At 39.7% G+C, this 15377-nt stretch overlaps 2 protein-coding genes across 7 annotated transcripts in view; one reads left to right on the top strand and one right to left on the bottom strand.

The window, feature by feature from the left end:
* On the top strand, window positions 1-5651 carry LOC128600872 (trans-L-3-hydroxyproline dehydratase). Of its 2 annotated transcripts, none has more exons than XM_053613596.1 (6): window positions 1-432; window positions 2415-2900; window positions 3007-3176; window positions 3262-3384; window positions 3579-3716; window positions 4343-5651. In XM_053613596.1, exons 2-6 carry the CDS (start codon window positions 2420-2422, stop codon window positions 4466-4468), a joined length of 1038 nt encoding a protein of 345 aa, XP_053469571.1. In that variant the 5' UTR covers window positions 1-432; window positions 2415-2419; the 3' UTR covers window positions 4469-5651. The 2 variants fall into 2 exon arrangements, with proteins under 2 accessions (XP_053469571.1, XP_053469570.1); XM_053613595.1 differs by having other exon boundaries at window positions 2-504.
* Window positions 5652-6050: 399 nt separating this feature from the next.
* Window positions 6051-15377, bottom strand: part of daam1b (dishevelled associated activator of morphogenesis 1b) — a 79581-nt gene continuing 70254 nt past the window's right edge. For all 5 annotated transcript variants that reach the window (XM_053613591.1, XM_053613593.1, XM_053613589.1 and 2 more), the window contains 7 exons: window positions 12819-12907; window positions 11602-11770; window positions 11309-11416; window positions 9736-9796; window positions 9453-9584; window positions 7033-7203; window positions 6051-6689 (listed from right to left, as the gene is read on the bottom strand). In XM_053613591.1, the coding sequence (XP_053469566.1) occupies window positions 6477-6689; window positions 7033-7203; window positions 9453-9584; window positions 9736-9796; window positions 11309-11416; window positions 11602-11770; window positions 12819-12907 (943 nt within the window). In that variant the 3' untranslated portion in view covers window positions 6051-6476. The remainder of the gene's footprint in view (window positions 6690-7032; window positions 7204-9452; window positions 9585-9735; window positions 9797-11308; window positions 11417-11601; window positions 11771-12818; window positions 12908-15377) is intronic.

The following is a 15377-nucleotide window of genomic DNA, read 5'->3' as shown; positions in this document are numbered from 1 at the left end:
TGATAGTTAAATGTTTATGAACAATGGGCTACATGAACGGTCGTCTGTTGTCAGTTGTGCCTACTGGTATACATGTTTTCTGTTCTGTGCTTACATGCATGAAAATATATCTTCAAGATTCAGTAACGAGCTCACAAAACTATTCATACATCCATGGAGGCAGTAAAGCAGGAATAACTAAATGTCATAAACAGTAAATCCACTAGGGGCCGCTGCAGACTGTCGTTAGGTGGCATTTTCACTACATCCAAGCCAGCAGGGGGCAGCAAAGAACTTCTGTTACAGACTGAATCCCAAATAGATTGTTTATAGTGCACTTCATAGTGTGTAGAAACCCTTAGAGTAATTCATACCTGATGTAGAGAACTGTTTTTTTTAGGAAGTAGGGAGCTATTTGGGATTTAGCCTGTGGCAAACACATCTACGACGTCTGTAAGGCAAGAATTTAAAAACAAGGCAGAAGTTTAACTTGATATTCTAGTTGAAGTATTATAACCAGTAACGGTAAGCAACCGTTCTCTTGTGTAATATAAATGTTTGTTCATGTGCTTTGACAATATTTTGTGCAGGTCAGTGGTGAGTGTAGCGAGTGTCCCATCTTTCAAAACAACATTAAAATGTCCTAGTTAACTTCTGGGAATGTGCAGAACATTTCGAACATGTTTTATGGTTGAACTATAACTGTATTAGTAACACTGACTTTGCCCTGTTGTACTTTACAGAGCTGACCTTTGACCCGTCTTCACTTTATTGCATAAACATATACTGTAAATGCACAGATTTTCTCTTACCCTTTGCCCCTTCTATCAATAGAAAGTTACCAAGAACACATGATTTGAGTGTTAGATCATTATCAGATCAACACCAACGTGGTTGTGTGCGTGTATGATGTTGACATGAGTTTATCTTGCTGGGATTTTAAACATTTCATTGTCACTACTGGGTGGGAAAAGTCCACCAGATAGAACAGCATGCTTTACTATGGTCAAAATCTGACACCTATGGAAAGCTAGATGACAATGAATACAAATTGTCCATGCAATAAATACACTATATGGTCAAAGGTTCACCCTCAACCGCGGAGGTGTGTGGCGAGCGTGCTAACCACTAAGCCACCATGCACCCCATCCCATTCCAGTTCATCTGAAGGGTGTTCAGTGGAGTTGAGGTCAGGGATCGGTGCAGGACACTCAAGTTCTTCCACACCTACCTTGGTGAATGTCTTCATGGTTTGTGCACAGGGGCGTTGTCATGCTGGAACAGGTTTGAGCATCTTAGTTCCATCCATCCATTTTCTGTACTGCTTATCCCTGCCCCAGGTGAGGGCAGAAGTTGGGGGAAACCCTGGATGGGGTGCCAGCCCATCAGGGCACAACTGCACACCCACTCACACACCATGGACAATTTGGAAATGTCAGTCAGCCTACAACTCACGTCTTTGGACTCGGGAGGAAACCCACAAAGCAGGGGGAGAACATGCAAACTCCGCCCACACAGGGTGGGCAGAGGTGGAATTCGAAACCCAAACCCCGGAGGTGTGAGGTACTAACTACTATGCCACAGTGCCCCACCTCTTAGTTCCCGTGAAGGGAAATTGTAATGCTACAGCATACAAAGTCATCCTATACTATTCTGTGCTTCCAACTTTGTGGCTAAAGTTTGGGGAGGGCTCACGTGTGTGTGTAAGTCACAGATTTTGGGGCATATAGTGTATATAGCCTCATGTACAAGGTAGGTGTGTGTCCAGTAAGAACACACAGTGTTTAAAAATGACCACATGCTGAGAGTGGTCCATCACCCACATAATGTCTCGTCATTGCTGGTCTCTTTCCACTGACTGATGGCATAGAGCCGCTTGTCCACTAATCGTAGGGTTGGCGGTTCGATTCCCGGCCCACATGACTCCACATGTCGAAGTGTCCTTGGGCAAGAGATTGAACCCCAAGTTGCTCTCGATGGCAAGTTAGCACCTTGCATGGGAGCTCTGCTACCATTGGTGTGTGTGTGTGTGTGAATGGGTGAATGAGACACAGTGTAAAGCGCTTTGGATAAACGCACTATATAAGTGCGCCATTTACCGTTTAGAGAGGTTGGCAGTGTGTACAGATAGGTCAGTATACCTAGAACTATGCATCTACTACATGGTTACTACTACCACCTGATAAGTGTAGTTAATAAGATGATTAATAATATCACTATTATGTAAGCATTTATTCAATTTATAAGGAAAATGGCCAGATTCTTGCGCCGTCTAAAATGCATTTTGTAGTTTGTTTTTTATGTGGTCTGCAAATATTTAAAAAAGTAGTAATATTCATTGAGCACATTTACAGTAAGCATAGAATTTAAATTAAAAGCACCTTGAGTGGATTCACCATAGTAACGGCGTTCTTCTTACTGATCTATTTTAAAAGGTCAAATGGATTTTCCAAAACTGCCACCTCATGATGGACCGTTGTTGTCTGTGGTTGATATGCACACTGGAGGAGAACCTTTACGCGTCATCGTAAGTGGGTTCCCTACTGTGAGTGGGGACACTGTACTCACCAAACGGCGGTACGTACGAGACCATCTCGATCATCTTCGCAAAGTGCTAATGTTCGAGCCCCGTGGCCACTATGATATGTACGGAGCTTTATTAGTTGAAAGTGAGATACCAGAAGCAGATCTCGGGGTTCTGTTTATGCACAACGAGGGTTACAGCACCATGTGTGGCCATGCTGTCATTGCTCTTGGCCGTTTTGCTGTAGACTACAGTTTGGTAAAGACTCCAACTTCTCCCGAGACCCAAATAAACATCCACTGTCCGTGCGGCCTGGTGAAGGCTTTTGTGGAGTATAGCAATGGTAAAACGGGAGCAGTGAGGTTCCACAGCGTCCCAGCTTTTGCTTTCGCCACAGGTGACACCTTCTGTTAGGCTTGGGATGGAGGAACGGCTTTGTTATATACCATTTCTGAGGGAGGTAACAATTTTAAAATGTCGATTGTAAAATGTCATCTTTATAGATGTGAAAGTCACTGTTCCAGGATATGGTGAAATCACAGTGGACATAAGCTATGGAGGAGCTCTCTATGCTTTTGTGAATGCTGAAATATTTGGACTGGATGTCAATACATCCAGAACCAGAGATTTGGTGGATGCAGCCACTGCTGTAACGAATGCAGTCAAATCTCAGGTACAGCACAAACACCAGATACATTTACATAAAACACAGGTTATACTGAGAGAAAATGGTGCTTTGGCTTCCATTATTATGACAGGTGAAGCTCCACCATCCTGTTAGTGAAGATCTGGCTTTCCTATATGGCACCATCCTCACGGATGGTAAAGATGATTTCTCCGAAGAGCCTACAGCCAATGTGTGTGTGTTTGCCGATGCCCAGGTGGGACTCTGCATCTTCCATTTCTACATCTAAATTGATGTTAGATCTTCTAAAATAAAATACACCCTTCGTAAAGATTCCATTGTAAGTAACGATTCCATTCCACTTTAAAGGAACGCTGTTCAGGTTGTGTAGTCACTTGTATATTTTAGGCTTCCATGTCAAAAAAACAACAGTGTTTTGGATGGTTTTAGGTGGACAGGAGCCCCACTGGCTCAGGTGTGACTGCACGCATTGCTCTGCAGTACCACAAAGGTCTGATCCAGCTGAACAAGACCAGGAGCTTCAGGAGCGGAACCACAGGAACTACATTTACAGGCAAGGCAGTACAGGTATGTAAAGCCAAAAGTATTTAATCCAACAAATTTTAAAACAAGAAGAACTCGACACCAATGGCGACGATGAGGATGCCTTTGCCACCAACTTGACTAGCCCTGCCAGAAATAACCTTTAAATATACTTTAAACATGAAAGAAGCTATTAAAGAAAAACTATTTTAGACATTTGACCTTGAACTTGTTTAGATCATTTCCAGAATCTAATCAGTTCATCTGCTGGTACAATGATAATTCCATATAAACTCTACAGAAACAAACAACCACCATTCTTAAGATATCGCATAAGGATCTCAGACATCCCAAACATGTAGTGCTTCCACCACTTAGTGTTGTAAAAATCTTTTAGGTATAAAATCAGATCATTTCAGTGGCATTCTTAACTCATAACTTCCTCATAGAAAGAACATCTTGGTAGCCATAGTCTTAGAATGTATATACTCATCTTTCCACTTTATAACCAGTACCCCATTTCAGTCCTCAGAGTCAGAAGGGGCATTTCAATCATTTCAATGGCATTCTTGAGCTGAATCCGAAGTGGGAAATCACTAATCCCGTTAGATTTTCTAGATGTGCAATCATTGTATGATACCCTTACCATACTGAATGATCTGTGTTTAAAGGAGACCACGTGTGGGGAGTTCAGTGCAGTGGTGGTGGAGGTTGCCGGTCATGCTTACTACAGTGGTACGGCCAGTTTTACTGTGGAGAATGAGGATCCCCTGAAGAATGGCTTCCTCCTCCGATGAGCCTGCCTAAATGCTAAAACAGAGATCTAACAAGCTGGACTAAGTAAAAAAATCTGTTGTTATCATGGCAGTGCATTTCCGTGTTTCATGATTGCTCATAACTGCTGGGATGCACGTTAGCGCTGTTTTATATTTCCTTTGTCAGAAGATGGCAATTACATATTGTAACAGTTAAATTGTGCACAAGTTGGACAGAACAAGGCTTGCTAACTCATTACACATTGAATCCTTTTGCAACTCTTTAATTAGTTCACGTATCCGCTGTTTCCATGTTTGTGGAGAAATTTATTTAATATTTACAGAAGGAATCTCATGAGTCTGCTACGGAGGAATTTGCACTTTCTGCTTTCTCAGCAACATGACAAGAAGATTTTTTCTTCTTACTGACTTTATGAAAGTGATGTTGGCTAGAAGAGGATTAAAACACTTCAGGACATGTGAATAACACCACCCCACCCCAGTGTTGATTACTTTCCTATGACAGTTGAAAATTTGAAAAATTGAAAATCTGTCAGTTCTAATGGATTTTAATATTCAACAGCTGTTTGATTATTTGTTGAAGTATGTTAAATTCCTAACCAGAGGGTTTTTTTTTGTTCTCTTTTTAACAGGTACATCCGTTGACCACTAGGTTTAGCAAGAGTTATTCAATCTGAAGGTTAAAACTTCATACTAGTTGAATTTTATCGTTCAGAGGTGATGTTGAATTGCACACTGTTTAGCATTTAAATAGGCAATAGTGTGTTGCCCATTTTGGAAAACATTTATACTCAACAGAAAATATTACATTTTTCCCCCATTTATTCTCCTTTAAGCTCCATCTTACAATGGAAGGCTTTTTTTTTTTTTTTTTAAATTACAAATGTTCAAGGTAGGCATATCACATTGTCACAACATACACTGTGGATAAAAATACTGGAATATATCCAGTGATGAAGGAAGAGCTGAGGGAGAGTCTCTTGCATTGATTTACTTACTGGTACGTTTCTTTTTAAATAAGCCTACAGATTTCACATGACAGTCTGCAAAGTGTCTGACGAAAGATCCAATAACATCACTGCATAGAATCTGCACAAAGGAGCATCCACAGTGTTTGAAACGACGTGGGCCTGGGCTCCACTCCTTATCTAAAACTTAACTTTAAAAATGATCTTCAGCCAGCCTGTGTCTGATATCCAATGCTATTCTATAATGATGTAATAAACAACATAAACACCCCATAACCCTGGTTACTGTTATTAGTATTCAATAAAAGCATACTATATAAAAATGGTCCTTAATAATAAAAGAAAAAAAGCATTGCCATTTAACTGTTGTGTTGGACTCTTCAGGTCTGTTTTCTGCAGTAAGATTTTTATGATGTTTTATCTTGGAGCACATTATGTTGCCAGTGGATTCACCACTGGAGGTCTTTTTTTTTTTTAACGTATGTACTAGGCTTTCCAGATAACAGGTCCAGACACGTATAAAGTTCTATCCTGCATGCCATGCCTCAATTTCAAGAATGAGCTGATGACTCATTCTTGCTGATGAGTTGATGACTGGACTCTTGCAATTATAGGGTTGTTTTTTTGTGTGTGTGTGTGTGTGTGTGTTTTTGTTTTAAATAAAGATGTGAGGTCGGTCTACTTATGAATGAAGATTGTTGTACCCATGCTTTGTTTTCTTCCTGGGTTAAATCCAGATTTGACTAGCAATTTGTTCTTGTCTTGCAATTCTGTAGTCTTGGTGCACCAGCATAGTCTTAGAATTTATATACTCATCTTTCAACTTTATAACCAGTACCCCCAATTCAGTCCTCAGAGTCAGAAGGGGCAAAATGTGTGGGCAAAACCTTTAGGCCAATAAGTCCTCTTTCCAAATGTTGCAAATGAGTGCTCTTCCAGTATCCCCCACCATGAGGCAGTATTGTCCAGTGAAGGAATAGAACAGTTCTGGATAGCACATATGAAAGAATGGGCCTTAGGTGAGAAGGTTAAGCATTGTGGATGGCCAAAGTGGACATATCTCAGAAGTTGAGTTTAGTGATGGGACGCTCTCTGCCCGTGTCTGTGGTTTGGCTGTTGATCCGTTTGCGGTTCCGCTTCATTTTGGACAGGTCCTTATCAAACACCTCACCGGAGCGCAGCGCTGACACCAGGTCATCAAACTCACCCCCGTTATCCTCTCCGCTCTCTTTGGCTTTCCGGGCTTTTCTTTCTTTCTCTCGCTGCTCCTTTAGCTGCAAGATGGGGACAAGAGCAGAGCTTGAATAAAACAGATTTTAAAAACAGGTTTTGCATGTACTGTGTAACAGGAAGTTAAGCCCTTTCAATTGCATAAAGGAACTGCATGCTTTGGGAGACCGCAGTAATTACAGGTTTTTTGTACAGTCACTGGCTTTTCCTAAGAAGACATTTCTTTGCCAGTTAAGACAAGAGGTACACTTGTTTATAACCATCATGATACTATGTGAAGTAACCACACATAACCAATTTTAATTCTGTTCTCATAAACCTCATATGATTGTACTATTCTAGGTTTCATGTTCTCAGTCTGAATAATGAGCAAGGTGAGTTTCTCACCTGTGCCTCCATGCGTGCCCGGCGCTCCTCTTCCTCTTTGCGTCGCCGTATGTTCTCGTTCTCCTGCCGAGCCTCTGTGAAGGCTTGCAGGAACTGGTCGAAGATGCCAAAGAACTCGTCCGGTTGCATCTTCCCAGCATCCTCACCAAAGTGCTTCACCGCTTTATCGAACTGTAGAATATGTAAACAAGATGAGGCTCTGGACATCGCTGATGTATTCAGACTCTTACAACAAAAGGAAATAAACACCAAGACCCCTCAACAAATATTTCATCAGTTTGTCATCACTAGTCTAGAGTCATTTGAATAAAAAAAAAAATTATTAAATGTTTACACTGTCAATTTAGTGCAATTCGGCGCTAAACAAGTGACACTAGAAACTACAGGACAGGTAAAACACGAGAAAAACAAACTAAAGTGGAGTTGACAGATTAGAGGAACAGTCAGCAGGGGTCTAATGTACATGTGGTAAATAAATCCCATCACGCACAGCTGGTGTTCACGTACCGGTAGTCTTGTTAAGCTCAGATTTTACCAGTGGCTTAAAAACCCTGCGGAAAGCGTGAGGAAAGGACGACGGGGACACTGTCATGGCATCAGTATACCTCGTGGTGCCTCTCTACAGGGGAGGAGACCAAGCCAACCCACCATGTCTTTGATGTGCTTTTATCACAGCCATATGGGCTTAACCTTCTCTAAAGCAGCACGAGTCTGAGCCAGAGAATATCACATGGTTTTATTTCATTCCCTCCCTCACGCACTCTCTCCTTCTATCTTAAGATCACTTTCAGTAGACTGGAGGCCCAGGTTGAGGTGCATACAGTACAGACTGGGAAATGCCTCCATTATACAAGTCTTAGTAGAAAGTTAGTAGGAACGTCAAGACAGTACAGTTTTAAATTAAAGTACTTAAACTGAGCATCAGCGCTTCAACTAAATGATTAAGAAGTGAATTTAGCACCAAAGTTATTAACAAAGTGAGTGTTTACATGGACGAACATAATCCAGTTACTTTCAGTAGTTACAACATTATTCAATTCCCCATGTGGACAGCACACTACAACTTAATGGATATCAAGTAGAAATTAGGTCAATATTCAGGTTATTCAGTACATGTGTACCGTTAATCTGATATCTTTCATTGTTCTATTACTGCACAGGCGCATAAACATTACAGGATAGAGAAAAGTATGGTTGCGATCCATCTTTGGATCCAAATAGAGGACACTATGCAAATTTGGGACCATAAAATATTACCAAATAAAAAAAGTTTGAGAATTGTTAGCAGAAATAACCTCGAGACAACCAACTGACAAAGATATACATACCATAATGGATTATATATTGTGTACTCTTCTGTTTAGTTCCAAAAATAATTTAAAGTGCTCCTAAACTATTGAGAAAAAAAAAAAAGATTTTTTAAATTGCTGTGAAAAATGGTGATAGTTTTTTTTTTTGTTTTGTTTTTAAATACAGGTTTGGCTACTTCTGTAAAATTGTCATGACTCTGCAATCCCACTCTTGCCTCTTTGTGACAAATGTGTGTTCACTTACTATCCTGTAGCTAGTAGCAAATAGCTAGCCTGCTAAAGTTTAGTGATGAACAAAATCATTTTGGCAGGTTGAACTATTAAATAAGTTAAATATGATGGCACACTCTAAAGGTGTTTTCACACTAGGTCCTTTTCAGGGGTCTGAGTTTGTATAATACTAAATCCCAAACATGTCTACACATGCGGGATAGTTTGCTACAAGTTAGCTAGCTGGCTAGCAGTTAGGGGTGGAGGAGTGTTTTCAAATTGCATCTTGATGTATTTTCACAGGCATGCCATTTGGAATGACTGGAACAGTAGACCATTGATCTTGGACATGAAGCAATTTATTATTCTACACAGAATCTTTTAATGGTTTAAAAATAACATGTTCAGGGATACTGAACTATTGTCTGGTACCAACAGCTTAGTAGTGAAACTATTAAAAGACACAGAATTACAGACTGACGATCGAATTATCGCCAAAATCAGACTCATCCCATTTTGAGATGATTTTGCGTTCTGTGGTTCTAGACATCTTTTGAGCCTGCTGTGTCTGAGGATTACGAACAGCGTATTATTACTTCCTTCAGCACAGATGTAGCACTCAAAGCAAGGTGTGTGTCCTGTTAGGGTTCTACGTCATGTAGAGCCTCCAAGGACTGAGAAGAGTGCCAGGGTTATTCCATAGGAAGTGCTCACAGCAAGAGGTCAGAGGTCAGCTCCTGCACTCAGCAGGCAGAAGTGCAGCCTGTTTCTACAGCTGGCCTCTGAAGGAAGCACACAGAGCTCTGCATCGCCTCTCACTCAACACAACACACACACACACACACACACACACACACACACACACACACGTGACATGCATGCACACACTCACACACTCACCAGTTCCTTGGCTTCATTAAGGGAATCTTCTACATCAGAAAAGCTGAAACTGGCCAGTGTAACGAACTGGCTGACCACAGACACGAACTTATCTCCCACCTCCTGTGGACGCTTTTTCTGGAAATCCAGCTCCTGTACATGATAAACAGATCAGAGATATGTACTCATCAGAGATAAACATGTTTATGGGCACGTAAATAGGATCTGGGATCCAAGAAACAGATGTGGACTGACGTTTTTGGTAGATAACAAAAAACATGTAGTACAACTGATCAGTGCTTACACTTTCCACATTCTTCAAGCCACTGCGCAGGTTGTTGATCTCCTTTTCCAACTCGGTCATACTATAAATGTAAATAAATGAATAAATAAAATTTAAAACGACAGAAGGGAGATGCATGTTATTAGAAGAGGTCTTTGATATTGGGGTCTATACTGTACAATATAACGAGAGAAAAAGCCCCAAAATTTAGTACCACAATGATTTGATTTGATACAGGAAGTTTAACATTTTTCAGCCAGGGAGCACTAATAATTGTCGACATCATTATGATTACAACTCAGCATACTTTCAAGTATTCAAATAGAAAGTGCATTAGGCATTAAGCACTATATTATTTAGTAGAGCTCACCTAAACCAGTTACCAATTTGTATAAGCATCTTTTATTATTATTATTATTATTAAAATTACAGTTGGATTAGATTTAAAAACTGAAACCTATCAACTTTGCTCTCTGTCTCTTATCTTTTTTTTTCCTTTGTTTTTCTTTCAAATCATTCATTTCCCCTTCAGGTGCAGACATCCCTAGAAGGACATTTAGGTTTTAATTCAGCTGCCAAGTCTACAGTGTCTCTTTGGTTTCATTTTCTTGTTGCTTGGAACAGATTGCTGTCTTTTAGAGCCTCAGGGCCAATCACTAGTGACTTTCCTCTGTCACAGTTGCACTTTAGTGTAAATACAAACGAACTTTAGTGAAATACAAAGAGTCTCATACAGATGCAAAACTGCAAACACATCCTGCATACACAGTTACATTCACATGTCTGTTAATCAGCACATTTAATGTGCATGCTTTAGTGCTCTTAGTAGAAAGAGAGGCACGTTTAAATGAGGCAATGAGAGTCACTTAGAACATAGACTAATGCGAGTCTGTGAGAACCCTGTCATCATCTCTTGAACAATGGCCACTCTGCCCGGGGTAAACTGATACAGAGAGGCACTGAATGATCTCTCTCCAGTTTCTGAAATGAGATCAAGCGTGGGCAGTCTTGTGACCACTTCACTCGAGAAGCATGCGTTATCACATTAGTCACCCTGGCTCCATGGGTTAGAGCTCTACTGATGATTGAATCGCTTTCTTGCACACTTGGTTTGATTTGATCTACGCTGAGAGCACGGACGCACCGAAGCATGAAGTCCAAAAGAGTTAAGGCAGCTGCTAGAATGGGGCTTTTCACAGTTTCTGGACACAATTCAAGTTCTAACTCATACGACTCATATGTCCAATAGCTAGGATTTGGTCTTAATCTCTGTTCAACTCATGGTGTTTTTGACCAGGAAGCCTTTTCGTCACTGCCCTGGTGGCCGTGACTCTGCATTACTCCAGCACTGCTAACCCTCTCGAGAACACTTCCACATTTCAGCGCCTTCGCGAGCCGAGGCCGGGGCCTAATTTCCTCATGACATAAATTTGTCTTCACTCTGCATATGTGAGCGCCGGGTAGATTTGAGCCTGGCGAAAAGGAAGGCAACGAGACCGTAGAAAACCATTTCTGAAATCCATTTATTGTGTTTATACCTACAGGAGTTATAAATCTCAGCTCAGCACACTAACCCATCTGCCTCTAGACCTACTTGACTTTAGCGGCTTCTGGCACGTTCTGGAGGTCCTCTTGGAACTGCATGACTTTTGGATACTTCTTCTCTAGGATGGTGATCAGGTAGTGTAAAAGAGTGATGTTCCTATGAAACGTGGAGATAAGGACCTTTAGAATATCACAAAGTTGACGTGATGCTGAATACGTAGATAAACGAACACACATCAAAACCTTCGGAGAAATACGTTATAGGTTAGAAATATTTGTCGATTATATTTCGAACAGTGATTAAAACCAGACGTCATATTTTTGTAGTCAAAGTTCTCTTACTTGTCAATGCTAGACTTGGTATCTGCGATCTTGTTGAGCGAGGATACTTTAAAACCATAAGCATTCCCTCTCTGACCCTTGTTCATGTAGTTTCCGAATGCCAGAACAACCTCGAGGAGCTGCTTAAGGTTTCGGCTGTGCAGCACCTCTTTAGAGGCTTTAATTAAAGCTGGAGAACAAAACACTCATTCAGTGCACTTACAAATTCAACTATTGCTTTAGTTTTTAGACAGTTTTAAAAAAAAAAAAACACCAAAGTGAACTATTACTGAAATAGGCAAGGTGTAAGACAAAATGGGGTGTGTTGTTATAGGAAAAGAATCAAACGATGAGGTGGTGTGATGCAGCCTGATAAAAGCCTGAAGTGTATTCACCTCTTATGCCACGGCAATTTGCCAACACTAACCAATTTTTCTTTACTGAAGAATAACAGGTTATACATTTTGTCTGTTATCAGTTGCATTTAATAATGTGGAACATCTATGAAGTTAGTTTCTGTTATCACTTGTAGTCGCTCCCTCAACAGCCTCATTTTTCTCTCTCTTGAAGTTAATAAGATCAAAATATTCAACAAAAAATATCCTTTAAACTTTAAAACTTTTAGCGAAAATGTAAGCCTACAGCATTACCTCTGACTATTACAATGCACTGACACTGGAGTCTTTTTTTATGCTAAATATCTCCTCACAGAATCCTTCATGTTATCAACAATTATACACGTTTTAAAGTTGGTTTATGGAATGTCCACCAAACAAATGTTACTATAGAAATGATAACATATTAGAACAAGCAAATGAATAGAAACCAGCTACAACTATGAGAATGAATAAAGTACTATTCTATAAGAACACATAAAATTTTGTGATCTACAATGACTTTTGCATCAAATCTTTCTTTCTTTCTTAATTAAAAAAAAAAAATTAAGATTAATATATGATAGTCTAGTGATATGATTATATCAAGAAACTAACTGACCATAAATGTGTGTTTACCAACTACATACTTTTTTTTTATGGAACCATAAAATTAATTTAATGATTAATCATCATCACCTCGAATAACCTTGATCTGCTCAAATGCTTGTGATTATACGGTTATATAATAATTGTGTTAGCCTTTGGTACACAAACATCACTGAGCCAAGTGATGAGCAATGGGTATTATAAATAGCAGCATAAAATGCATCCAAATATGAGAAGGAAGAGAGAAACACACACCTTCAACTTTGGGCTTTATTTCTGCGATTCTCTCTGCAAACTTCTTCTTGAAGTACAGAGACTGTAACCTCTGCTGGTAATGGTTTATTCTGTGTTCAAAAGTTGAAAATAAAAAAGAAAGAGAGCAGAAGTGTCCAATCATTTATAGTGACAAAATATCATATTAATCAAATATCTTTAAATATATCCTTGATCTATTTAATCCGTGAATAAAAATGAATAAATTCACTGATAAATACATTATCCATCCATCCATCCTCTATACCGCTTATCCTTCTTTCAGGGTCGCTGGGAAACCTGGAGCGTATCCCAGGAAGCATCGGGCACAAGGCGGGGTACACCCTGGACAGGGTGCCAATCCATCGCAGGGCACACTCACATACACATTCACACACCCATTCATACACTACGGACACTTTAGACACGCCAATCAGCCTACCATGCATGTCTTTGGACTGGGGGAGGAAACCGGAGTACCTGGAGGAAACCCCCGCAGCACGGGGAGAACATGCAAACTCCACACACACAGGGCCACGGTGGGAATCGAAGCCCCGACCCTGGAGGTGTGAGGCGAACGTGCTAACCACTAAGCCATCGTGCGCCCGATAAATACATTATTTCCTGAAGAATTGATCTAAACATGTATTGCTCGGTGGATGTGTGGATTTACTGGTGGTTGATAAATATTAATATTAATACATTATAATTTGCTAATGCAATTCTCTGTGTGAAATGTACTCTTCATAATCTAATCTAATCATGTCCTTCGAATGTTAAGGGTCTTGTCCTTATATTTGAAGGCACAATATTCAAATCCTAGATTAAAAACCTTAACTACTATGCCTACAAAATAAATATCTATCCATATCTCAAACAATAAGAGCTTAATATGACCATAAAATGGCACAAGCACAGACGCCCTGATAGCAAAGAGAAAGAACTCCGCACTTGCTCCCCTCCATCTCATGCTCTGAACGTGAAGTTTATAAGGCAAAGGACATGACTGATTATTACAGGAAAAGCAAACAGATCATAACCCTGAACGGTGAACACAGCACCCCCGTGTTGCATTCGGCACTTCTGTGTAGGATGCAGGGATGTCACCCTGGCAACTATAATTAAAGACTACACTGCACTATATTGTTAGAGAAACACTGCTTTTTTTTTCCCTAGCTGGAGGTCGCAACTGCTTTCTCACGCTTAGGCCACACATCGACATAGAGTGGAAAGCAAATAAACTGCACTTTTACTGGGGCCTCATTAAAAAAAAAAAAAAAAAAAAAAAAAAACACATTTTCCTTGGCACCTGCTTAAGATTTGTTCGCTTCACTTCCCTCAGTCAGAATACAAGACAATGTTACGTACATACAAAAAGACCGTGCTTATTTAGATACAACAGATATGAATGCTAAACACTCTCCTGAGACCAGACTCAGTCACACGGGATTCCCTTTGCTTTACTGCTACAGGAATAAGAATTCACAGACGAAAGCTACATGTGTGAGGTACAGTGTGAGACTCTTAGATTAATACAAGGCGCTATAAAGTCACAGGTGGTCGTCATGGATGAGAAATGCTCTTTTGTAGCGGCTGGATTCATATACAGTAACATAGTGAGCCAACATCACGAAACTTAGTGCTGTAGTGTGAGCTGAACAGCATGACGCCAATTCAGTGCCAAATTGAAACTTTTGCCATGTTAAATCTGTGAGGATTCAGAATGTAGGCGTCAGGGATAGCGAAAGGAAGGTTTAACCCATTCATCAGGAGAGAAACACTTCACTGTTGTATTATTAACCTTTACATATAATATCAGCTATAGTAAATATTAATGAACCACTATTCATGAATTATTATTATTACACCAGTATTTAATGGCCATTTTTGAAAAATTTATTCATCACAAAAAAGTATCAACATAAGAAGAGAACTAAACCATTTATAATGGCATAAATGTTGAGAATTATTTGTTAGAATGTAAGCAAATGCTTAATATATAAAGGTTATAGCAGTAATTAATGAGCATGAACTAGTATTTAGCGATTATATTGATATGATTGATGATAATTATGAATTATGGCAACCAATAAATGTTTAATAATTCTAAGTATAGTATTTACTAATGAGCATACTGGTTAAAATACTATTACCAAACTACAAGTTAAGGATTATGCTGCTTTTTATTAGCTCCTGTTATTTATTAATCCCCTAGGCATCTTTTCACGTACATAATCTTCTGATTTTTTTTCAAACTTTTTTTTTTTTTTAGACAGCAGTGTTACGTTTTCCTCAGAACTGCAGTTCATTTCAGTTCAAAATCTATACTTGATGTGTTGATTTCCATCATGCCTCATTTCCATTGGAATATTGGCTCTCAAGAGAGGACATGATGACGTGATCAGCAACAGCTGATTAACTCTATGCTTTAATGATCCAATCAAAAGCATGTTTGAACTTGGATGACCTAACTGAGACTGAGCTTTACGTAGGAACACTGCTCAGAAACCAGTGGGACACTAATAAGGGACACAATCTAGCAATGCCCAGTTTTATTGCTTT

This window comes from Ictalurus furcatus, chromosome 25 (assembly GCF_023375685.1).
Source record: "Ictalurus furcatus strain D&B chromosome 25, Billie_1.0, whole genome shotgun sequence".
Classification (NCBI taxonomy): domain Eukaryota; kingdom Metazoa; phylum Chordata; class Actinopteri; order Siluriformes; family Ictaluridae; genus Ictalurus; species Ictalurus furcatus.
Note: the sequence above shows the minus strand (reverse complement) of the source record. Positions and strands in the feature narration are given on the sequence as shown.